Consider the following 25,132-nt stretch of genomic DNA (forward strand, 5'->3'; position numbering starts at 1 on the left):
ATCAGGGGAAGAATATGAATATTAATAATTTGTTAGTGATAAGCAATCTCCCTGAAAAAACTGAGTGATTTCCCTAATATGATCTGGCCTGTAACCTTGGAAAATCATTTACCATCTCTGGACTTCAGTTCCTCATCTTTAAAATAAGGGTGTTATGGGGCAGCTAGATGGTGTAGTGGATAGAGCATCGGCCCTGGAGTCAGGAGTACCTGAGTTCAAATCTGGCCTCAGACACTCAACACTTACTGGCTGTGTGACCCTGGGCAAGTCACTTAACCCCAATTGCCTCACAAAAAAAAAATAAGAGTGTTATACTCCATGGCTTCTGAGGTTTTCTTCTAGCTCTATCTCTATGATTCTAGGATGCTCTTCTTATTCAGTCCTGGGCCTACCTTTATTTGTTTCACTCATCTAGGATGGCTAGACCATATAACTCAATGGAGTAATCTAGGTGCTATGCTTGTCCTTTGTAGATTGCTTGGCTAATCTCTTTTAGAGTGGCCGTGGAGTCCATTGAGATGACCTGGTGCCATTGGCAGCATGTACTCTTCATATTGAAACAGCTAGAGAATCTTCCTATCTCTAGAGGATCCTTCTTCTTCTTGGTGGAGGATATTATGACAGTGGCAAACACGCTGGGAAAGGCTTATGTTTTCCCTATATTGTGTCTGGGTAGCCAGATGGTGCAATGGGTAGAGTACCAGGCTTGGAGTGCGGAAGACCTGAATTCAAATTCAGCCCCAGACAAGCTGTGTGACCTGGGTAAGTCTCTTAATCACTTTGCCTCAGTTTCCTTATCTGCAAAATAGGGATAATAAGAACACCTGCCTCCCAGAATGGTTGTGAGGATCAAATGAGAATAATAATTGTAAAGCACTTAGCACAGTGTCTGGCACATACTAAGTGCTATATAAATGTTAGCTTTCCCATCAAGGGGGTTAGGGGCTTGGCACCCTCATGATTTGGAAAATCTGAGTAAAATTTTTTGGTCCTTCATATCAGAGAAGTCATCTGAATTATTACAGTATTAAAAATAAAAGATGTTGATATTATATATTATACATAAATTTTATGCATTTCTGAGTTTCTCAACTTTTTCTGTGTCATGTGCAACTTTTACCTCTCCCCCCAATAACCATTTAATTTCTTATTCCTACCCATGATATACTGAAATTGTGATGGGGAAAATTGCAATGTGGAAGGGATAACTATTACATCAATAATCAAAAAACCAGAGGACAAAGTCATCTCTGTGGTTATACCTTGGTAAAGGAGAGCCTTCAGGCCCTCATTTTTCCCCAGCCCAGTCAGCTGTCTTTTAGCTTCAACGAATAATCCCAGTGGGAGCATGTATTTTTTTTTTATACCTTCTAATCAAGGGTTTGACTATAAAGATGTGATCTGCTGAAGAAAATTATCTGCAAGAACTTGCCTGTTTCTTATCTTTTAATCAATGATACTATTGATATGTTATAGAATAGTCTTATGAAGATTTTATAGAGATGAGAAAGTAGACATATGGGTTAGTAGCTACTGGTGGCTTTGTGTATTTTTATGCCATCTGGAATTTTTTGCCATTCCTTTGAACTTTTTTGCTTTTTGAGATATCTTGAAAATTGATCCCTTTTCAATGAAGAAATCAAAACTATCTATGGTCATATGAAAAAATGCTCTAAATGAGAGATATGCAAATTAAAACAATGTTGAGATATTATCTAACACCTATCAGATTGACTAAAATGATAGAAGAGGAAAGTGACAAATGTTGGAGGGGTTGTGGCAAAACTGGGACACTAATTCGCTGTTAGATGGAACTATCTCCTACTTATACCATTTTGGAGAGTAATCTGGAATTATACCCAAAGAGTTCAAAAACTGTGTATACCCTTTGATCCAGCAATACCACTATTAGGTCTGTTTCCCAAGTGGATGGGGGGGGGGAAGGAAAAGCACCTATATGTTCTAAAATATTTATAGCCACTCTCTTTGTGGTGGCAAAGAACTGGAAATTGAAGGGATGTCTGTCAACTGGGAGATGGCTAAACAAGTTATGGTATATAAATGTAATGGAATACTATTATGCTGTAAGAAATGATGATTTCTCAGGGCAGCTAGGTGGCGCAGTGGATAGAGCACCGGCCCTGGAGTCAGGAGTACCTGAGTTCAAATCCGGCCTCAGACACTTAACACTCACTAGCTGTGTGACCCTGGGCAAGTCACTTAACCCCCATTGCCTCACTCAAAAAAAAAAAATGATGATCTCGTTGATTTTAGAGAAAAACATGGATAGACTTACATAAAAATAATGAAGGGGGAAATGAGTAGAACCAAGAGAACATCGTACACAATAAAAGCAACATTGTTCTAAGAACAACTTTGAGTGACTAAGTCATTTTGAGTATTATAAATACTCAAATCAACTACAAAAAACCTATGAAGGAGGATGTTATCTACCTCCAGAGAAAGAACTGATAATTAGAAGTATGTATCAGGGCAGCTAGGTGGCGCAGTGGATAGAGCACCGGCCCTGGATTCAGGAGTACCTGAGTTCAAATCCAGCCTCAGACACTTAACACTTACTAGCTGTGTGACCCTGGGCAAGTCTCTTAATCCCAATTGCCTCACCAAAAAAAAAAAAGTATGTATCGTAGGGTTCTGCTTGTTCAGGTTTCCTTCCGTTTTGTGCTTTAAAAAATGCTTCAATGACCCTTCATTTTTTTTGGAGGGGGGCAACCTAGTGATAGCCTCCCAATTGAAAAACAAAACCAAAACCTCATAATATGCATAATCAAGCAAAACCAATGAATGTTCACATTGGCTTTGTCCAAAAATGTCTCTTTACATCACTTCTCTGTCAGGAGGTGAGTAGCATCCTTCATCTTCTAAAATTCCACAATGATTCTTACTGAAGTTTGCAGGTTTTGTTAAAATGTGGTGGTTCCATTATCACCAATGATAAGATTGCCATGAAACTTCCAGATTGATTCAATTTTCTGTTTATTTTTCTAGTTCAAACTAGAAATACACTTATCTTTCTACACTAATCTAAAAAATGCATTGCCAAACAGTACAGATTTGTTTTCCCTTCTACTATTTTCCCTTGTTTTGTGAGACAATAATACTCATAATTTTGCAATCCCTCCCCCCACAATGTTTTGCTAATGAGCTTGTACTTTAGTTCAGGGCTTCTTAAACTTTTTCCATTTTTGACAGAATCTGCCCTCCCTCACCCCTGTTTTAAGAGACCCTTGGTATACAGGTATATTCTCTACTTTCTGGGTTCTTTGGCCTTCTTGTTGAGGTGATTGATTTAAATTGGTTAAAATTTTAAAAGAAATGTCCATAATGAAAATCAACATCTTGGATTTCATCCATTTTCCATTTTTCAGTCAAGAGTTTATTTTTATAGTTCATTTTGAAGTCGTTATAATGTACATGGTCCCTTTTCAGCTTTATTCGTTCTTATAATTTGATGTGAATTTTGACTTTTTTTTTTTAGTGAGGCAGTTGGGGTTAAGTGACTTGCCCAGGGTCACACAGCTAGCAAGTGTTAAGTGTCTGAGGCCGGATTTGAACTCAGGTACTCCTGACTCCAGGGCCGGTGCTCTATCCACTGCGCCACCTAGCTGCCCCTTAATTTTGACTTTTACTCCAACTGATTATAGTTCTTCATCTGGAAGAAGCTCCAGAGGCCATCTAGTTCCATTCCCTAATTTTATAGGTGAAGAAATTAAGGCCCAGGTAAATTAAAGCAAAGCTTCTTAAACTGTCGGTCTCAGCCCCATATTGGGTAACTGAATGTGGGGGTCATGAAAAATTTTGCAGTAAATGTTTGATTTGTATACTTATTTTATATACCTATATATCTAGGAGTGAGTAAAAATTTATTGGGCAAAAAGGGGTTGTGAGTGGAAAAAGTTTAAGAAGCCCTGTGTTAAAGGACTTTCCCACAATCACCCAGGTAAACAATGGTCAGTCAGTGCAGATAGCCTGATTCTGAAATAACTACCTCATTAGTGGGTTCTTTCCTCTGTTAGGATTGCCAATTTTTTTCTTTTTTTGATGTTGTGCTATACAAATTTCTCCATAACTCGGCCCTTTCTTGGTACAGTGCCTAGAGTGCTGGGCCCAGAGTCAGGAAGATTCATCTTCCAGAGTTCAAATCTAGCCTTAGATACTTCCTAGCTGGTGACCCTGGGCAAGTCCCTTAACCCTGTTTGCCTTGTTTCCTCATCTGTGAAATAAGCTGGAAAAGGAAATGGCAAAGCTCTCCAGTATTTCTGCCATGAAAACCCCAAATGGAGTCACAAAGAGTCAGACTGGACAGAACAACAAAAAGGCCCTCTTTACTCTTTTCTCGAAGTGTAGGGTGTGAGGCTTTTGAGTAATGTACAAGGCTTTCATCTCTTTTATTTCTTGGTCCCCAATCACATTATTTAAAATATATTTCACCATCCTTCCCCTAGGTCCATCTTCATCCTGACTTGGTTTTGAAAGATCTCAAGTTCTCCACAGAATCCCTCTACTTCTTCATCCACTGCAACAGATATTGGTTCACAAGCTGCAACTATTCATTGTGGTCTTCTTGCCTTGCCTTGCCTTACTTACTCAGCATGAGCCCCCAAGGCAAGATGGCTCAACTTCCTATGAAATTGTGTTTTTTATTGTCCTGCAGTGTCTGGATGCTGGGCTTGGAGTCAAGACCTGAGTACAAAATCCAGCCTTGGATGATGCTTATTAGCTGTGGGACCCTTACCTCAGTTTCCTCAATTGTAAAATGCGGATGATAATAATATTATCTACCTTACAAAGTTGTGAGGATCAAATGAAGTAATATTTGTAAAAAGTTCTTAGCACAGCACCTGGCACATAGTGGGCACTTAACAAATGCTTGTTCCTGCTCTGTCAATTCCTTGACTATATCAAATGAGCTAACACATAGAAAATACTTTCCAAACCTTAAAGTCCTGTATAAATTTGGCCTCTCAGTCTCTCTCTCTCTCTCTCTCTCTCTCTCTCTCTCTCTCTCTCTCTCTCTGTTTTCTGTTTAGTTCCCTCAATGATAATATATCAGTTTTCTGGTCCTTGCTCACATTCAGAACATCAATAGTGAATTTCATGTTCCTTGAATCTCTAAAGGGCAGCTAGGTAGCACAGTGGGGAGAGTGTGGGACCTGGAATCAAGAAGATCCATCTTCCTGAATTCAGATCTGGCCTCAGACACTTATTAGCTGTGTGACCCTGGGCAAATCACCTAACCTTGTTTACCTCAGTTTCCTCATTTGTCAAATGAGCTGGAGAAGTAAATGATAGTCCACTCCAGTATCTTTGCCAAGAAAACCCCAAGTGGGGTGTTGAATTGGACACTGCTGAACTGAATGTTTAAAAATCCTGTGATTCAGCATCCCATTCCAGGACATTGCCACAGTCACTGTGAAAGCAGAAGGAGGCAACATAGGTGTCAGGGCCAATTTGTATTTTTAGGTATTTCCTAGGTTCTCCAAAGGAATTTGGGTCTCACTGATATAGGCTTTCCTTCTAATGATGCAACTCAGAGCCCACTCATCCTATGTGACTCTCATGCATATCCTCACAGGGATATGGGAGCTAAGAAGGAATTCTGTGCTTAACTTTGTATAGCTAGGCTCTTGAGCTCTGCAGAAGCATTGTAAGTCCTGTGGACCAGGAGGGGAAAGCATGGGGCTAGGATGAGAAGCAAGGGTATCTAGGGTCACAGTCAGCAGAGGTGGTCAGAACAGAGTCAGGTAGGGGAGAACGGCAATGCCTGGGGCTTCCTGTAAGGTAAGTGGCAGCTTTTTCTTCCACCCTTTATGTGATAGTGAGGCTGAAGCCATTGGTCAAAGTAACTACTTTGTCTTCTAATTGTTTCACGGTGGCAAGGTTCCATGGTGATGGTCTCATACATAGACTCTTTGCCATCTCCTAGCTACTACAGAAGTTGTAAAGAGCTAAATTTGAACCCAGGTCCTCTGACTCCAAATTCATGAGTCCCTCCCCAGGCTGTTGGCCCTGCTGACACGGAGCCTGCAGATGGCATGGGCTGCTGGCACCTGCCCGGAGAGACAAGACACTCTGCACTAGAGCCAAGGGGTGGGGAGACAGGGGGAGGGAGGAGGGAGAAATCAGGGGGCACTAGAGGCGTCTGGGAGGGCTACTGGGAGAAGAAGCGGGAGGAGTGAGTTCCGCTGGCGGGGGAATTGAGGAACAAGAAGAGATGATCCGCTTCCGCGGGGCCCTCTCCTGGGTCAGAGCGGGCTGGGGACGTTTGGAGAAAACGGAGCCTGGTTGGGGGGCTGGGCCTGGGGCTCCGCCGCACCGGTGGCCGAGGCTGGGCTCTTGGCCGGTGTGTGCCCCGGTCTGACCCTGTAGAGCCTCGCACCTGCAGGAAGGAAAGACTTTCTAGGCCTGCCCAGAGGAAATGTCTGGCCCTGAAACAGACCCTGGCCGTGGTGGCGTCTGAGTGCTCCAGGAACGGATCACGTTGGCCCTCGGCCACTGTAGGCACTGACCGCTGGGGGCAGGGGGGCCTAGGCTCGGTCTGTGTGTTTCACTGGGGTGGGGGGGGTGGGGGAGCTGCTCGAGCACGGTTGGGGGAGGGGGCGTCGCTCCTTTGCCCTTAGGGGAGGTCTGGGCTCGGGAGCCCGGTGGGGCCGGGGGGCGGCTCCTGGCCTCAGCGAGGTCGGGCAGGACAAAGAAGTCGAACCACTCCAGGAAACGGCTTCTTTTCCCACATTCGCCAGAGCCGGGGAGCGGCCCCTCCCCCACAGGGGGCCCCAGGACCGGTGGGCGGCGTCGGAAGGAGGCGGGGGACTGGGGGCCGGCGCCCGGTTGGGGGGGGTGCGGGGAAGGGACCGGGGCCAGCGGGGGTGGGGGGGGTGGAGGACGCGGAGGGGGAGGATCGGGGGAGGGAGGGGACCGAGTGGGGCGGGGAGGGGGCCAGTGCAGGGGGCTGTGGAGGGCGCTGGGGGAGAAGACCCGGCTGGGGTGGGGGTGGGGGTGGGGGTGGGGGCGGAGGTGGGGGGGGGAAGGGACTGCGCTGGCCGAGGAGGGGGCTGGCGCCGAGGCCAGCGCGGGGGGGCGGGGCGGGCCCGGACGAGGGGGGGTCAGGGAGGGAGGGGACGGCGCGGGGGCGGGGGAGGGACTGCGCGGGGCGGGGCGGGGGCCAGGGGCCAGCGCGGGGGGAGGCGGACGAGGAGGAGAGGAGGAGGAGGGGCAGGGGCCGCTGAGTCTGGAGCGCCGGCGCCGCCCGCGCTCGCTCGGACGGGCTGTCGGTCGGGGTGACCCTGCCGGAGCCGGCCCCGCCCCCAGGCCCGCGGACGGACGGACGGCCGAGCGGAGCGGCCGGGCGGGCGGACTACAAGTCCCAGCAGCTCCCGCTCGGCTCGGGCTCGGACTCGGGGCGGCGGGAGGCGCCGGGCGGCTGGCGGGGCGGGCGGGCGGCCGAGGCCGGAACCCTGGGAACGGGGCCGCGGTGAGTCTCAGCCCTGGGATGGTGGGGGGGGGTGAGGGCCTGGGGAGGGCAGGAGCCGGGCCCCAGGCCCCGAGCCCGCCGCTTCCTCTGTCGGAATCCGGCCGCGGGCGGGCGGGGGCGCGGGGGCAGCGGGTTGCCCCCCCACCCCAGTCTCCCACTCCGGCCTGGGGCTTCCCGTGGGGGGAGGGGGAGGGAGGCCCCACGGACGGGCCCCGTTCGTCTCTCGGTCTCCGGGCCTTGAAGCCAGCCCTTCTCCCTGGGTGGGTGGGGGGAGGAAACCGAGGGAGGGGAGCGGGGCTCCGGGAGTCCCCGGTCGGGCCTGTCTTGCGCCCTGGGCCGCCCCCGCTCGGGGAGGAGGAGCAGCGGCGGCCCCGACTGCTCCCGGGACTTGGATGGGTGCTTGCTGCGCCTCCTTCCCTGCCCGCCTCCCCCTGAGCCCGGCTTTCCTTTCTTGGCCAGAGCTGCGTCCTCCAGGCGGGCGGGGTGTGCGCCCGGATGGAGAGAGGGGAGGTGAAGCCGCGGGGCCGGGCCCCCAGGGAGACCCTGGACAGCGACAAAGAAGACGGCTGCATCTTAAGCCCATATGCAGGTGAGGGGTGGGAGGGCCTGTCAGGAGGCCACCGGTCCTGCTCCATGGAGGAGGGAGGGAGGGGACGGGCGCAGAGTGTCCAGAGAGGGGGCAGCAGCCAGAGCTGGAGTTGGAAGAGCAGGGTTTAAATTCCATTCCTGCTAGAGTGACCTTGGGCAAGTCCCTTTCCTCTCTAGGCCTCAGTTTCCCCATTTTTAAAATGAGAGGATTGGGTTGGGTGCTCTCTAAGATGCCTTCTGACTCGAAACCCTGTGATCCAGGAGTTCAGGCTGCTGGGGGAGGGAGTCCAGCCCTGGGGGAAGAGTCCCCACAATAAGCAAGAAACTCTCCTCAAAGTCCCATGCTCCTCATTCCCCTTTCTCTTTTCCCTACAGATGTGGTGGACAGTCCAGTCCCAGACAGAGCCCCCAGTCCAGAGGGCTCTCTGGACAATACTCCCAGCCCTGAAGGCCCCTTCCCTGGCCCAGACAGGACCCCCACCCCTGAGGGCCGCTTCCCCACTCCAGAGGGTGCTCCTTCACCTGCCAGCCCTGGCACTAGCCCTGGGCCTGAGGGCCTCAAAGGCTTTACCTATTCCCCCAAAGGCCTCCCTGACCCAGATGGTGCCCCTACCTCTACTCAGTCTGGTCTCCTAGTCCAGGACAGCAACTTCAGCACTGGGGGCTTCCTCCCTGGTTTTGAAGGCTTTGTCCCTGGGCAGGAAGGCAGCCCAGGATTGGCAAACCTAGTTCCTGGGGCAGCAGGCTCTGGCCTTTCTGGCATCAGTGTTGTTGCCGGCGGTGCCCCTCGGCCACCCAGCCCACCTCGGCCCTTCCACTGCCCGGACTGTGGGCGTTCCTTCCGTCGAAGCTCAGGGCTGAGCCAGCACCGTCGCACACACAGTGGGGAGAAGCCATATCGATGCCCTGACTGCGGCAAGTCTTTCAGCCATGGAGCCACGCTGGCCCAGCACCGTGGCACACACACTGGTGCTCGCCCCTACCAGTGTAGTGCCTGTGGCAAGGCCTTTGGCTGGCGCTCCACACTGCTGAAGCACCGGAGCAGCCACAGTGGTGAAAAACCACACTTATGCCCACGATGTGGCAAGGCTTTCAGTCACGGCTCGCTGCTCGCCCAGCACCTACGCACCCATGGTGGTGCCCGCCCCCACAAGTGTCCAGTCTGTGGCAAGGGTTTCGGGCAGGGCTCGGGCCTGCTCAAACACCTGCGTACACATACAGGTGAGAGGCCCTATTCTTGTCCCCAGTGTGGCAAGGCTTTTGGGCAGAGTTCAGCCCTCTTACAGCACCAACGCACACACACAGCTGAGCGCCCCTATCGCTGCCCCCATTGCTCCAAGGCCTTTGGCCAGAGCTCCAACTTGCAGCACCACCTTCGCACACACACTGGTGAGCGGCCTTACGCCTGCCCTCACTGCTCCAAGGCCTTTGGCCAAAGTTCTGCCCTCCTGCAGCACCTCCATGTGCACTCTGGCGAGCGTCCCTACCGCTGCCGAATCTGTGGCAAGGGCTTTGGTCAGGCCTCCAGCCTCACCAAGCATCGACGGGTCCACGAGGGTGCCCAGAGTGGCCTCTATGATGGTGTCCAGGGAGGCATCTATGAGGGGATGCAGAATCATGCAGCTGTCTTTGAAACCCTTCAGGAGAATATCTACAAGGACATCCAGGAGAGTACTCAGGGAAACATCTATCAGAGTGTCCAAAATGAAGTCTATGAGGTGGTCCATGATGATACGTATGAGGAGATGCAGGAGGGCATTCGTGAGAATGCCCAGGATGATGTCTTCCAAGGGGTCCGAGATGATATCTACAAGAGTGCCCAGAATGATGCCTATGATGGCATCCCAGATGATATGAACAGAGATGCCCAGGACAGTGTGTATGGGGCTGATGGAGATGAAGTTTATGAGCGAGTCCAGGATGACATCTACGAAGGCATCCGGGAGACCTCTGCTGGGGCACCCTCCACCCTGCCTTCTACTCGTGATGAGGACAATGAAGATGACTATGGTGGTGGTGACTATACTGAAGAATACGATGATGATGCCACCTTTGGAGGTGGTGACTATGGTGATGAGGACAATGAAGATGACTATGGTGGTGGTGGTGGTGGTGGCGGCGTTGGCTATGGTGAAGAATTCAATGATGATACCACCCTTGGAGGTGGTAACTATGGTGATGAATTTGATGATGATGCCACTTTTGGAGGTGGTGACTATGGTGATGAATTTGATGAAGATGCCACCTTTGGAGGTGGTGATGAATTCGATGATGATGCCACCTATGAAGGTGGCAACTATGGTGGTGGTGACGGTGATGGCAACAGCGATGTCGATGGAGATGACTGAAGTTCCCTTGCCTAGGGGCCCACCTGGGGACAAGGGGAAGAGTCAATGCTAGGGCCTGAGGGGTGAGGGCAGGATTGGGGAAGGGTGGGTGGGGGTGGGTGGGAGAGGGAGCCTGAGGGCTGTAGTTGGGGAAGTTTGGGTCTGGGGTGGGAGGGGAATCTGGCAATGGGGTCGAGGCATGTACTGTCCTAGGCTCATGGTGTTAGTAAAATCCTCCCACTAATGTCTTGTGGGTCCTTGTTGTGGCTGTGTCCAGATGCGCTGTCTCTGCTTTTGTCTTTCTCTGCCTGTTTTTGGCCTCTTACTTTTCTGTCTTTTTTTTTTCCTGTCTGTTCCTCTCTGTCTCTCTCCCCTGTTCCCCCCCCCCCCCCCCTTTTCTCTGTTCTTACAGTCTCTGCCTCTTGGGGTGGGAATGTCTCTCCCATGGAAGACTGGTGAGGCTGTACCTGACTCAGCTTCCTTAGCTTGGTTCCTTTAAACTAGCCATAGGAGAGAAGGGCCCCTTTTCCACTTTGGTGGATTATTTTGGGGGCACTTTGGGGCCCATTGGCCTGGCCTGTTGTATTTGTGTGTCTGTGCACATCTGGATGGATGTTGCTGGTAGTGTCTTAGAGCATCAGCCCCAGGAAGGGACAAAGGGCCCCCCCCCCCCATTTCCCCAGTTCACTGGCAGAGTCCAGAGACTAAGGTTGGGTCAGAAGTCACATCCTGTTGAGGATCAGGGTTCCTAAAAAGATGGGGGTGGGTTGACCTCTAGAGACTTAAGGCCCCCTTTGCACACAATACACTGGTCATGCGCTGATGTGCCTGGGTCAACACATTGTACACAAGAGCATGCAAATCCAAGGCACACGCGTGTGTAAAGCTGTGAACATGCAAACTGGACACGGCCCTGCACACATGACACAAGCCCACGAGAAAAACGGGTGGAGGCAGATGCAGACCAGTTCGGCGTGGACGCATGGACACACGTGGGCCCGGGGCTAGAAGCACACGCGTTCCCCTGTGCAGACACGTGGAGGGCCCCAGATTGAGGGACGTGCACGTAGGGACGCACGCGCGCACACGGGCGGAGAAAGCCGAAGCGGAACGACCTCCATCTCGCCAGCCTCGGGGACAAGGGCGCGGGTCGGCCCCGCCTCCGGTCACGCGAGACAAGCCCGCTCACGTCACGTGCCAGGCTCTCCCGTTACCGCTTCCGCTCCGTAGGCGGAAGGGGCGGGACGGCGCGTAGTACGGCTGGTGCGCAGGGGTGTTCGCATCACGTGCCGAGGGCGGGGCTTGGGTCAGCTGACGCGGCGGGTTTGAAGCTGCGCTGGAGGCTGCGGCCAAAGCCGGGAGTCTTCCCCATCTCAGTCGTGCGGTTCCCGCCAGGGTCGGGCTGGCCCGGCATGGCGGACCCCGCGGGCCGGAGTGGCTCAGGTAAGGGGCACGGGGGCCGGCCCGAAGATGTCAGGCGCCCCCGGGGCGAGCTCTAGGCGCCGGACCCCAGGCTCCAAGGAACCCGAGCTTCCCCCGCCTCACCGAGCCGGTCTGGGTTACGGGTCCGGAACCGGCCCAGAGGAGGTCATAGGGTCCTAGTAGACCCGAGTCCGGGAGAGTCCTCACCGAGTCAAGTCAGGGAGCTCTTATTCAGCGCCTACTGTGTGCCAGGCGCTGGGCTAAGCGCCGCGGACCCCGAGACAGGCCCTCCGGGAGTTCCTGGCATGTAAACAACTGTGTAAGAACCAGGTGTAGACAGATCCCCTCAGGGGGGAGGACGGTGGCCCGGCAGGGGTTTCTTGGGAAGGTGGGACTTTGCGACGCGAAGGAAGCCGGACGATAGGGACGAGGGGGAGAATTCCGGGGACGGGGTCCGGCCGGTGAAATGCCCGAAGTCGGGGGAGAGTCCCGTGCACCTGAATAAGGAGTGGGGGCGGGGAGGGTCAGGGCAAGGCCGCATTTTAGGGATGAGGCAAAGGAAGAGGTTGCTTAAGATCGCAGTTAATGAGCATCAGAGGTATGATTTGATCTCTGACCCGATGACTGCTTTACTTGCTGTGTATTCCTCCTCCCTCTCGGGGGCCAAAACTATCTTTGTATCCTCAGTGCCTAGTACAGGTTCTCCTCATGGAGTAGAAACCTAAATAAAATGCCTGTTGGATTTCTTTGAGACTCGGTCATCATGATTATAATAAATACTTTTGTGTTTGCAAAGCTGTTTACGTACTGGGTGGTCCCAAAAGTCTTAGTGCTGGTTTTTTTCCCTAATAAATCATAAAGGTATTTTATTGTTTTAATGCAGTTTTAATCTGTTAAAGCTATAAAGGCTGAAAACCACACCAAGACTTTTAAGACACTTTGTTTATTACCTCTTTTCATCCTCATAAACACCTTCGGAGGTATGTACTATAAATCCGTTTTACAGTTGAGGAAACTCAAGCACAGAAAAGTTAAGGCTTGTACAGGGTCACATAGCCACTATGCCTGGGAAGCCAGGTCTTTCTGACTCCGGAGTCAAAGTTCTCTACTCATCACGTCCATGTGATAACAAGTTACTGTCCCTCCCTTAAATGGGGGCAGAACGTCCTGGCAGGGACAGAGAAGAGTATACAATGCAATGTTAAGACTGATGGGGTCAAAGAAGAGATGCTGGCAAAGTACTTGAAGTGAAAGGGAACACTTCCAGCCTAGTGGATGAGGAAAAGCTTTAAGGAGGAGGTAGCACCTGAGCTGATCCTTAAAAGAAGATAATAAGGATCTTGAAAAACTAAGGTGAAGATTGCCTGTCTTGGGTGATGTAGGGCCTTTGTAGATATCTGTGGGTGGGAGAAGGCATATAGTCTTTTTAGGCTGGAGTGTGGTGTCCTTAAGGAGAGCAGTATGAAATAAGGCTTTGTAGGGAGGCTGGAAGTCCCAGAGCACAGGTTCATAATCTTTTTTATGTTATAGACCCCTTTGGCACTCTGGTGAAGCCTATGGAGTCCTTTCCAGAAGAAGGGTTTTAAATTATTGAAGGAAATGCTAAACTTCAGTTTGAGATGAGTAAAAATAAGGTTATTTCTTACCCATCCACGTTTGCAGATTTCTTGAAATCTCTTTACAGACATGTTGAGATCTTGAAGATTCCTCCTGAGCAGAGGAATGACACAGTCCAATTTGTGCCTTAGGAAGATTATTGTGGCAACTGCGAATGATGGTATGAAAGCAGAGACACTGGAAGGAGGGAGATGAATTTAAAAGAAATAGTCTAGATTAAATGGTATTCTGAACTAAGGTGATGCTGGGTGAATGGAGAGGAGAGGACATATGAGGGCAGTGTTGGAGGAAGAATTTGCAGAATTTTGCAACTGATTGAATGTGGGAGGAGGAAATGAAGACTTTTCCTTTCAACTGAGACTTCAAGGTTTTGAAGCTGGGGGACTCAAAGGACAGTGGTGTCATCTACAGAAATAGGGAAGTTGGGAATAGGAGTGAGTTTAGGGGAAATAGAATTTCAACTTTAGACATGCTGAGTTTGTATTGCACAGGAAGTACAGGCTGAGATGTTCAGCAAGTCACTGAAAAGGCAGCACTGGATCTTGAGATTGGGAGTCATTTGTGGAAAGGTGATAATTGAATTCATGAGAACCGATGAGATCAGCAGGGCAGGAAGTGGGGAGGAAATAGATGGCTCTGGCCAAAACACTTTGAGAGACACCCATACTTAGAGTGTGGGAGAAGGACTGAGGAGTGCTCTGACAGGGAGGAGGAGAATAAGGAGGAAGAAGTAGTGCAAGGGAGGAGAGTACGACCAAGGCAGGTCAACAGGCATGTATGAAGGGAGAGATGACTAACAACTGAGGAAATCAGGAAAGACTTCTTTTCAAAGGTGCCACCTTTTAAATCCTCACAAGTGAAGGATTCTAAGGGGTTTATGTAGAATTGGGAGTGCATTCTAGTAAGACCAGTGGCCAGCTCCCTAAGGTTTTGAGACACTGCTCTCCTGGTTCTCCTATTTGTTCAGTTACTCCTCTTACATTTTAAATTTATATCTTTTGTTTTTCCATTACCTTGATTCTGATTACATCAGTCTCTTCTCTGATACCCATTGAGGCATCCCTTGAAATAAAGAATAAAAAAGAAAGACAAAAAGCAGTATGACAAAACCAGCCCTTCTGCCTTGTTTTACAAGCAATATGCTATACTTGTAGCATCCCATCCCAGGAAAGAAGGGAGGAGGGCTTATCTGCACAAATCTCAGCTCTGAGACCAAACTGGCAGTGTCCAGGTGTCCCTCGAGGTTCTGTCCTGGGCCTCTTTTCTATCTTGACATTTTCTTTTTTGGCAGTTGTAGGTTCATTTATTATCTGTATAGAGTTGGCTTCCGGATCTATACATCTAGGCCTAACCTCTCCTGTAACTGCCTATTGGACATCTCCAATTGGATATCCTACAGGCAGCTCAAATCTCAGCATGTCCAAAAGAGAAATCATTAACCTTTCTCCAAATCCACCCTTCCCCCAGCTTTCTCTGTTTCTGATGGGGGCCCTACCATTCTAGTCACCAAGGCCTGAAACCTTGCAATCATCCTCCACTTTTTCCTCTTCCTCATCCTCAATATCTAGTCACTTTGGAAGTCTTTTTCCTAATTATTTTTTTTCCAATTATGAAGGATTTCCCCCTCTTTTTTCTCCCCTCCCCCCACCTGCCACTGGGGCCGGTGGGAACCTCAAAACAAAACTGAAAATATGCATAGACATGCATATGTATGAAACAAATCTGCATAGTCAAGCAAAGCAACTTCCTATATTGGGCATGTCCAAAAATGTTTTTCTCATTTTGCATCAGTTTGTCACTTCTCTGTAAAAAGTAGATAGCGGGGTGGCTAGGTGGCGCAGTGGATAGAGCACCGGCCCTGGATTCAGGAGTACCTGAGTTCAAATTCGGCCTCAGACACTTGACACTTACTAACTGTGTGACCCTGGGCAAGTCACTTAACCCCCATTGCCCCACAAAAAAACCAAAAAAGTAGGTAGCATTCTTCATCTGCCCTTTTGGAATCATTCATCAGTTGTCAAGTCTCTCAAAATTGTTCAGTTAAACAGTGTTAGAGTATAAATTTTTTTCCTGATTCTGCTCCCTTCACTTTGCCTCAGTTTATACAAGTCTTCCAGTTTTCTTTGAAATGGCCTCTTCCATTGTTTCTTACAGCATAGTCTAGTCTATTACATTGTGCTGTGACTTGCTCAGCCACTCCCCAGTTGATGGCTACCTCCTTGTTTGCAGTTCTTTGTCACTCCAAAAAGAGCTGCTCTGAATGTTTTTGGACACAGAGGACACTTTCTTCTTTTGATCTTTTTTGTGGAGTGGGTGGAATGTGTAGTTGTCAGCTAGCACTGGTATCAGGTCGGAGGGTCTGCCTATATTGACTGCTTTTTTGGACATGGTTCCAAATTGCTCTCCTGGGCAGCTGTACCAAGTCATAGCTGCACCGTCACTGTTTACTGCCTTTTCCTGAAGCCTCTCCAACATTTATCTTTTTTCTTTTTTATCAGCTTTACCAATCTGATGGGCATGACCTGAAACCTCAGCATTGTCTTTTTGTGTGTGTGTGGGGGGAAATGGGGGTTAAGTGACTTGCCCAGGGTCACACAGCTAATAAGTGTCAAGTGTCTGAGGTCAGATTTGAACTCAGGACCTCCTGAATCCAGGGCTAATGCTTTATCCACTTTGCTGCCCCTGCCTGAGCATCGTCTTAACGTGCATTTCTCTAATCATTGGTGATTTGGGACATTTTTTTCTCACGACTATAGATAGCTTGGATTTTTTCCCTCAAGAATTGCTTATTCGTATGTTTTGACTAATGACAACAACAACAGTGTCGATAGATGGCATTTACATGCCACTTTCAGGATGGCAAAGTTCTTTACATATACTATCTTATTGGCTCTTTTCAACAATCCTTCAAGGAGAGAGTCGTTATTATCCCTATTTTATGGATGAGGAAACTGAGGCAAACAGAGGCTAAGTGACTCGCCCAGGGTCACACAGCTAGAATTGAACTCGGGTCTTGCTGGTTCTAGGCCCAGTGCTCTGTCCTCTGTGCCATCTGGCTGTACTTTATCATTTGGTGAATGACTTATACATTTGAAGCAGTTCCTTACATATCTTGAAAATGAGACCTTTGGCAGAAGCACTTAGTGTAAAGATCCCCCTCCCCCCCAATTATCAAGTGTTATCTTGTTAATTATACCTATACTAGATATTTATCACCTCTGTCCTTCTCTTTTCTCACAGTGTGACCACTAGATCAACCCTATATCACCTTTGCTGGCCTATTGCCTTATTGTTCTTACTGTACTGTAGGGACCAGCTGAGCTGTTGTCTCTCTTGCCTTGGGGCCTTTGCAGAGGTACTGGACTGGAACAAAATACTCCTCTGTTGGTCATTTAAAGCCCTCATGTTTTGACTCGGGCTCCCTTTCTGGTCTTACTGCACGTTACTTCCCTTCCTGGGCCCTTTGATCCAGCTGGACTAGGCTGCTTGCTGTTTGTTTCCTCATAGCTGACTGTCTATCCCCAGGCTTCTTGCTTTTGAACATACTGTCCACTCGGTCTAGGGTGCACTGTGCTGTGACCTCTGCCTCTTAGACTCCTTGGTTCCCCTCTGAGCTCAGCTCCAATGCCACCACCTACATGTGGCCCCTCTGGGTTCCTCCAGCCACAAGTTGTAGTAGCCATGTAGCCCCCAACAAAAAGGCAGGATGATTCCATACCATGAAAAACTTTCTGTGCTAAGTGAAGGAAATGGTGTTTTAGCTTAGCTGCAGTAGGGAGCCCCTAAAGGTGCTTTAGCAGGAGAGTGATGAGTTCAGGGTTGTGTGTGAAGAATCTGATTTGGCAACTGTGTCAAGGCCATTGGGAGAGGGGAGAGCTGGGAAGCTGGGACACCAGTAAGGAAACTCATGTAGCTGTCCTGGGGCAGGGGGCGGAGGGAGGAAAGATGGGGAGCTGGAAACTGAAGACAGATTGAGGAAGTAAGAGATGGAGGAAAGGCCATCAGATTTACCCAGGTGGAGAAGAGTCAGATTGCAAGAGTTCCTGAGAACAAGGACAGTCTTCTGCCTTTCCTTATGTCTCTATTGCTTAGTGAGGTGTCTGGCAGAGTAAGTACTTAAGAAATGTTTGTTGACTGTGTGTGTGGTGAGGGAGTAGAGGCAATGAATAGAAACGACCCTTTTCAGGCAATTATTATGGAGAAGAAGGCCTGAGAGCTGAAAGGGAAAGCTTTTAGGAGGGACATCAATTCCCATCAGTGACCCCCTCCTCACTGGGGGAGGGGGAGGGTGGTCGTGTTCCTGCCACCAGCTGGTGCCTTGTCTGCCTGTGGAACCAGGTTTGCTCACTGAGTCCCAGACTGGAGAAGTAGCATGACTTCATAGATAAAAACACTAGAATTGATGGACTTGCTTGTTGTGAGATCAACAGCTGAGGGCACTTCATACCTACATTTTCTATCTCAGTTCTGAGGAAAAATGATTTCTAAATCTTAAATCACAGTGGAAATGAGAGTTGTTATTATTGCTTATTACTTAACCAGGGGTGGGGGGGAACACTCTAGTCAGGCCTGGATTAAGTAACAGATATGGGACCTGCTCACATTATTCCGGGAAAGCTTGGTTCTCTTGGGTGCTCTGCTGGTCGATCATAGGTTTAGGGCTGGGAGGGACCACAGAGATCATCTAGTCTGGTTCCTTCATTTTTATGGATGAGAAAACAGGCCCAGGGATGTGATGAGAAGCATTTAGGGATTTCCGGTACTTGAGAAGGAGAAGGTTCTTTCTCTTATGGTCCTGAAAAGGATGCTGAGGCTCAGCTGGGCTGAGCTTCCTTTTGTGTGAAGCTGGTCACCAGAGATCCTGTCCCGTAAAAGGCAGGGCTGTCCCTTGAGATAGAGAGCAACAGTTTTTTTTTTATTTCATTTAACATTTTTTTATTGCAGTCAATGAAAAGCCAACTTTCCGCTCTCCCCTTTCTTCATCAAGAAAGAAAGAAATATTAACTGTTTACATACATGTACAATGAAGCAAAATAAACGCCTCCATTGGTCGTACCCCCAAATATATGTCTCAGTCTTCAATATAATCTCTTTGAGGAGGTGAACAGCATGTTTTATCATGAGTACCCTGGAATTGGGGTTGGTCATTGCATTGATGAGAGTTCTTTCAAAGCTGTTTATGTTACAGTAATGTCGTTATTGTAGACATTGATCTCTTAAGTTCTGTTCATTTCACTTTGCATCAGTTCATACAGGTTATCCCTGGTTTCTCTGACAGGGTCCCTACCATCGTAGTATTCCATCACATTCATATGCCATAACCTATTTAGCTATTCCTCAATTCAGGGGCACCCCCTCAGTTTCCAATTCTTTGCCACCACGAATAAAGATATTTTTGAACACACAGGTCTTTTTCTTCTTGATTTGCTCTTTTTGTGGTATAGACCTGATACAGGTTTTATTGGACTGCAGGGTATTCTTCCATTTAATAACTTTTAGGGTGTTATTCCAAACTGCTTTCCAGACTGGCTGGACTGACACACTGTTTTCCCACAATCTCTCCAGGAGTTGTCATTTTTCTTTTTTCTTAACTTTGCCAGACTGGATGGGTATGAGGTGGAACCTGGGAGTTTTTAAAATTTGCATTTTTCTGATGATTCATGATTTAGAACATTTTTCATATAGCTATTGATTGCTTTGGTTTCTTTCCTTAAAAAGTACCTTTTGACCATTACCAGTTGGGGCTCGTAGAGCCACAGTTTCTAAGGGTCCTTTCCCTCCAACCCTAGAGCGAGCACCATTGCTTAGTCCCAACTCTGGTCCTGGCTATGGGTCCCAAGGAGAGTCCCTACCTGTCAGTGAGGAAGAAGACCTGCGCCGGCGTCTCAAGTATTTCTTTATGAGCCCCTGTGACAAGTTCCGGGCCAAAGGTCGAAAGCCCTTCAAGCTGATGCTGCAGGTTGCCAAGATCCTCATTGTCACCATCCAGGTGCCCTGGGGGCTACCTAAGTGTGAGGGGGGGTTGGGGCAGCACTCAGGGAAGGCATGTGGAAGAGGAGGGAAAGATGAGCTGCTTCCCCACACTCTCAGCCCTGGTGAAAACCTCATTTCAGACCTTGGATACCCCATCTTACCCTTCTGCCACAGCCCCTGTCTCCTCCTATGAGTGAGAAGACTTCTTTCTCTCCCTCCCTTGCCCCTGTTCCCTTTTCATCTAGGCCTAAAAAGCGATGTGGTTGGCTTGGGGACTTAGGGATGGGGGTGGTGTGGGGGGTAGAGCTCTGTTTCAGTCATCCCTGGCATTCTCTTCTTTGCCCTCCTCCATGGCAGCTCATCCTGTTTGGGCTCAGTAACCAGATTGTGGTGATGTTTCGAGAGGAGAATACGGTGGCTTTCAAACATCTCTTCCTCAAGGATTACACAGATGGGGCTGATGATAGCTACGCTGTCTATACTCGGGCTGACCTCAATCAGTCCATCATCTTTGCTGTGGACCAGGTATGAGTATATGGAGATTGTGAGGGAAATAGATCATCTCGGATTAGGGATTTTAGGGGTAGGGACAGAGCTCGGGGTCAAGGGGTAATGAATGACTCCTTTCCCTCCTCCCCCTGCCACCTACCAGTACTTGCGGATCCCTGAGCAGTCCCTGGGCAGATATGCCTATGTGCCTGGTGGGGGCGGCCCTGGAGCAAATGGCTCTGCCCTAGCGTTGTGCCAACAGTATTATCGTCATGGGCACATTGACCCTGCCAACGACACCTTCAACATCGATCCAATGGTGGTCACTGGTTAGTATTGGGGATGTGGATACATGGGCTGTAGAGGGAAGGAGAAGGGCTGAGATAAAGTGGGGCCCTTTCAGGAATACCCCTGGGGCCTCCAGCTGGTGTCTGCCACCCCAGGAAGTCAAGGAGTCTCCTGTGGAGAGACTGCTTGCCCCTCTCCCTTGGAGGGGCACAGAGGGCCTTACTGATTCTCATCCTTTCTTCCCAGATTGCATTGGGGTGGACCCTGCAGAGCAGTACCCTCTGCCCCCAGATGAGTTCCTTCTGTCCCCTTCACAAGGCAGTAGCTACAAGAACTTCACACTCAAGTTTCACAAGTACTTGACTTTCTGGTTCCTGTTTCCCCCTCTGCACTCCCCCTTTCCCTCCAACTGCAACTTCTCCTTCTTTATGTGGGTCTATGGAATGAGCTTCCTTAGTTGTCTTCATCTGCTATAGCACCCCACCCCCTAAAAAAACCCAACAAACCAAACCAAAACCAAACCAAAAACCACAACAAAACAAAACAAAGGACTCCAGGGGGAGCCAACATGTACTAACTCCAGCCACAGACAGACATCCTCAGATTTGGTCAGGAAGCAACAATGGCAGAGTCAGCAGAGCTGGGCAGGCCGGCCCTCACCCCACTAGAGAAACAGGGTCAGCTGGGCTTTCCCAGGAGGCAGCGGGTGCTTATGGGCCAAGAGGGAGAAGAGTTCAGGCTTCTGTTCTCCCCCCTCCTCCCTCACCCCATCTCCTCCCCTCCACCCTCTCAGGCTGATCAACGTCACCATCCGTTTCCAGCTCAAGACCATCAATCTGCAGACCATCATCAACAATGAAATCCCGGACTGTTACACCTTCACCATCCTGGTGAGCAATTGCACTCTCTGCTCTGACCCATGTTTTGCCCTTAAGCCATGGAAGGGTGGGAGGTTACAGTCACGTGCTGAATTGTGAATTGCAGCTGAGCAGTCCCTGCAGCTTGAGTGATGGGCAGGCAGGGTGGGCCCATTAGGTTTTCTGGAAGGGACTGGCCATTGAAGATTGGGGGATGGGTACAGAATCACAGGTAGGGCAGACAGCTAGAGCCTGCTGTGCCAAGGGAGAGTGAAGAGAGCAACCTGGTTTAACAATGGGACTGGAACTTGGAAGCAGCAGAGGATGGTGGAGGAAAATCTGCATCTGGAGTTTATGGAAGACCTGTGTTCAAATACAGGCTGCTCCTTCATAGTGTGTGATTCTGGGCTGATCCCTTACTTTCTCTCCACCTCCCTCATTGTTCTCTGTTAACCAGAGGGTTGGACCAGGCCTATTCTGGAATTCTGTGACTGCCTCCAAGGACCTCGGATGGGAACTGTTATTATTATCATGAACAGATTGTTCTAAATCGGCTTATTTCATTATGAATCTGTTTAAGGTTTAAGCAGGTCTTTGCCTGTTTCTCAGCACTCTTCACATTTACTGTTGTCACAATAATCTTATGTTTTATCTCCAGATTACATTTGACAACAAAGCCCATAGTGGGCGAGTCCCTATCAGCTTAGAGACCAGCACCCATATTCAAGAGTGTAAACATCCCAGCGTCTTTGGGCACGGTAAGACCAGGTACCCTTGGCTCTTCTGCCTTCAGTTCTCTGTGTCGTGATTCCCCCATGGTTTGGACCCCTATCCTCCCAGCCTTTCTCCCTCCCTGTTCAGTGCCTTGGTTTCCCCAAATCACCACTTTCTGGCTTCCCACAATCCACCATCTTTTCTCCAGGAGACAACCGGTTTCGCCTCTTCTTTGACGTGGTAGTGATTCTGACCTGTGCCCTGTCCTTCCTGCTCTGTGCCCGTTCCCTGCTGAGGGGTTTCCTGTTGCAAACTGTGAGACTTGGGATTACATACCCTTTCTTCCTTCTCCCTAACTGCTGCCACCTTCTGTTATTCGAGGCCTTGGTGCCACCCTCCCACCACTCAGAGTTGGCAGTGCCTCCCAAAGCAAGGATAACTGGGGAGAGGGAGGTGAATGCAGGTATCTTGGGTGGCATTTTGAAGGGTTTCTCCTTGTTCCCCAGGAATTTGCCCGTTTCCTCTGTCGCCGACAGGGTCATGCCTTGAGCCTGTGGGAACGGCTGGAGTTTGTAAATGGCTGGTACATCCTTCTTGTGGCCAGTGACATACTGACCATATCTGGCACGATCATGAAGATTGGCATTGAGGCCAAGGTGGGCTGGGGGATACAGCCTCCCAGTCCCAAGAAGTCAGGCAGGTCCCCTTGTTGGGGGGAGGGGGGAGAAGCTCATGTGGGAAGAAGGGGGGACTTAGGTCTGTCCCCCACCTCAGGAAGGCAGCCTAGGGCTGGATTAGGGGATGAGAGATATTAGACACTGGGCTCCACTGATACTCCCGGGGCAGGGTTGGGGGGGCCCTATTCCTGTTCCACACTGACCTCAGAACAAGGCCTTGACAAGCCTGCAAGCAGGCTGTGGTCTGGGGTGAAAGGCCCCCTTTTCCCTTTGTGGGACCAGGTTGTGTGGGGCCATCTCAAGGTAGGACTGCCTCAGACCCCTTGGTTTGTCTCCTTTTCCCAACCTAGGTTGGCCGTTCCTGTTTTGTAAAAACCCTTCCTATGTCTTCTTGTCTCTCTTTCTCTTTGGTCTCCCTGCTCATGAGCCGTGCCCTCTGTTGTCCTCTGTGCAGCCCCATTCCCCCTTTCCCTACATCTTTTCTATGTCTCTGTGCATGTCCTCTGGGGTCTGAGGCAGCAACGTTCCTACACGACTTGACTGTCCTCCTATTTACTTTGCTGCCCTCCCCCACCCCTGGGCACTGCCCTCTTTCCCATCTGACTCTGCTCTCTGTCTTCAAGTCCACAACTAAGCGCATAGACACGCATGCACCCGTCCACACAGCACAGGATGGGGGCCAGTGCAGAAAGGAAAAATTGAGGAGACACGTGCATCGGGGAGGGGCCGGGTCCTCCCTAGAGCTGATGGAGCTCCCTGTGCCCCCAGAACTTGGCCAGCTATGACGTCTGCAGCATCCTGCTGGGCACCTCTACTCTGCTCGTCTGGGTTGGCGTAATCCGCTATCTTACCTTCTTTCAGAAATACAATGTAAGCCCAGACCCTGCTGCCCTTCCCTCCATAAGAGCCTTGGCTCCTGTCCAGCCCCTCTCACTCCCACCCCTTGGGAAGGCTATGTGATCATAAGCCAGGCCTGCACCAGGCCTCTTGAACACCTATCTTGAACTTAGAGGTGCTGAGGCCAGAAAAACAGAGGGACCCAGACCCTGCTTCCCTCCCCCACTCCCCATGTTAGAAGCCTGGCTCTTACCCAGCCAGTGGGAGGACTGTGACCCCAAGCCAGGCTTGTAGCCCAGCCCCATCTCACACAGGGGCTGAGGCCGGTCAGACCTTGTGGGAGCCTTGATGGCCACTGTTCTGTACCCTCCAGATCCTCATCGCCACACTCCGAGTGGCCTTGCCCAGCGTCATGCGCTTCTGCTGTTGCGTGGCTGTCATCTACCTGGGCTACTGCTTCTGTGGCTGGATAGTCCTGGGGCCTTACCACATGAAGGTGCCTAGGACCTCTGTTGTGGTGCTTGGGGGGAATGAGGCCGGAGGGGCCCTGTCCTGGTGGGAGGTTTTTTTGTGGGGGGGGAGGGGAGGTGACATTTGTACTTCTTCGTTGGCCTTGGGGACTGGGAGAATGACTATTTCAGGCAGGGCTTTTGTAGAAGATAGAAGGGAGGGAGAACAGAACAGCGGGCCAGAGGTTGGAAGAAGAGAAGGCCCTTTAAACCTCTAGCTCTGGTGCTTTGAACTGGCCCTCTCCCAGACTTTGTCTTCCCCATCTCTCCTCTCTCTCACCCTGATTGATCCTGGGTCTCTTCCAGTTTCGTTCCCTCTCTATGGTGTCAGAGTGCCTGTTCTCCCTCATCAACGGGGATGACATGTTCGTGACGTTTGCGGCCATGCAGGCGCACAGCGGCCTGGTCTGGCTCTTCTCCCAGCTCTATCTCTACTCCTTCATCAGCCTCTTCATTTACATGGTTCTCAGCCTCTTCATTGCGCTCATCACCGGCTCCTATGAGACTATCAAGGTGGGGCCCTTGTCAATTGTGGTTCTTCTTGGCCCTGGGCCTCGACAGGTGTTCGTGGAACACCCACCAAGGCGTGTGCACGTGCACACGCGTGCACGCGTGCCAGCCGCCCCGCCCCCACACGTGCAGGTCAGCCACCCCCCCAACCCCCTCTGACGGCGACCCTCTCTCCTGGCGTGTTGCAGCAGCACCAGTCCGAGGGCGAGGGTGAGGCCCAGGGCAGCCAGCTGCAGGCCTACATCGCCAAGTGTCAGGACAGCCCCACCTCCGGCAAGTTCCGGCGCGGCAGCGGCTCCGCCTGCAGCCTCCTGTGTTGCTGTTGCACCAGGTACCCCGATCCTGGCGGGGGGTCCGGGGGTGGGGTTTGGGGGCACGCCCCGGGACCTTGCCTTCCCTACTTCCCACCCTTGTCTTTCTGCTTCTTCCCAGGGAACCCTCGCAGGAAAATGCCCTGCTCGTGAACTGAGCCGTGGAAAAGCCACGCGCGGCTTTTAGCCTCTCGTGGGAGTGGACTAGACGCTTCCAGCGCCTTATTTATGGTTGAAGGGTTTGCTTTTAGGAAGTGACTTCGTGGAGCCGCGGGGACCCCGCCCCCGCAGTGGGACTTGGGCCTCCTCCGCGGGCGGGGGCGGGGCGGGGCCCGGGCCCTTTTTTAGCGGGACTGGGAGACGCGGGGGAACAATAAAGGATGAACACGGACAGGTCGCCGCGTCTGGTTTCTGAGTCTGCGTCACGGTGGGGGCGGAGAGGAGCGTCAGGTGTCCTCTCCCCTGAGGGGAGGGGGAGGTGGAGGCCTCAGGCGGGGCGTAACGTAGCGAGGCGGGAGGGG

The 25,132-nt window shown here is 50.6% G+C and overlaps 2 protein-coding genes across 6 annotated transcripts; both read left to right on the plus strand.

Annotated features, from left to right (window-relative positions):
- The first annotated feature begins 5,781 nt into the window (after window positions 1-5,781).
- ZNF358 (zinc finger protein 358) lies at window positions 5,782-10,504 on the plus strand. The gene is made up of 7 exons (XM_043990199.1): window positions 5,782-5,802; window positions 6,021-6,111; window positions 6,271-6,557; window positions 6,642-6,858; window positions 7,188-7,492; window positions 7,952-8,081; window positions 8,456-10,504. Exons 1-7 carry the CDS (start codon window positions 5,782-5,784, stop codon window positions 10,426-10,428), a joined length of 3,024 nt encoding a protein of 1,007 aa, XP_043846134.1. The 3' UTR covers window positions 10,429-10,504.
- A 1,182-nt stretch (window positions 10,505-11,686) lies between these two features.
- Window positions 11,687-24,999, plus strand: MCOLN1 (mucolipin TRP cation channel 1). Of its 5 annotated transcripts, none has more exons than XM_043979108.1 (14): window positions 11,687-11,850; window positions 19,236-19,435; window positions 19,777-19,944; window positions 20,072-20,237; window positions 20,443-20,551; window positions 20,990-21,086; window positions 21,712-21,811; window positions 21,976-22,082; window positions 22,274-22,423; window positions 23,213-23,314; window positions 23,655-23,777; window positions 24,097-24,303; window positions 24,489-24,631; window positions 24,733-24,999. In XM_043979108.1, the coding sequence occupies exons 1-14, from the start codon at window positions 11,820-11,822 to the stop codon at window positions 24,767-24,769; spliced, it is 1,740 nt and encodes a 579-aa protein (XP_043835043.1). In that variant the 5' UTR covers window positions 11,687-11,819; the 3' UTR covers window positions 24,770-24,999. The 5 variants fall into 5 exon arrangements, with proteins under 5 accessions (XP_043835043.1, XP_043835044.1, XP_043835045.1 ...); XM_043979109.1 differs by having other exon boundaries at window positions 24,492-24,631; XM_043979110.1 differs by having other exon boundaries at window positions 19,236-19,405.
- The last annotated feature ends 133 nt before the right edge of the window (window positions 25,000-25,132 follow it).

Source organism: Dromiciops gliroides, chromosome 1, assembly GCF_019393635.1.
Source record: "Dromiciops gliroides isolate mDroGli1 chromosome 1, mDroGli1.pri, whole genome shotgun sequence".
NCBI lineage: Eukaryota > Metazoa > Chordata > Mammalia > Microbiotheria > Microbiotheriidae > Dromiciops > Dromiciops gliroides.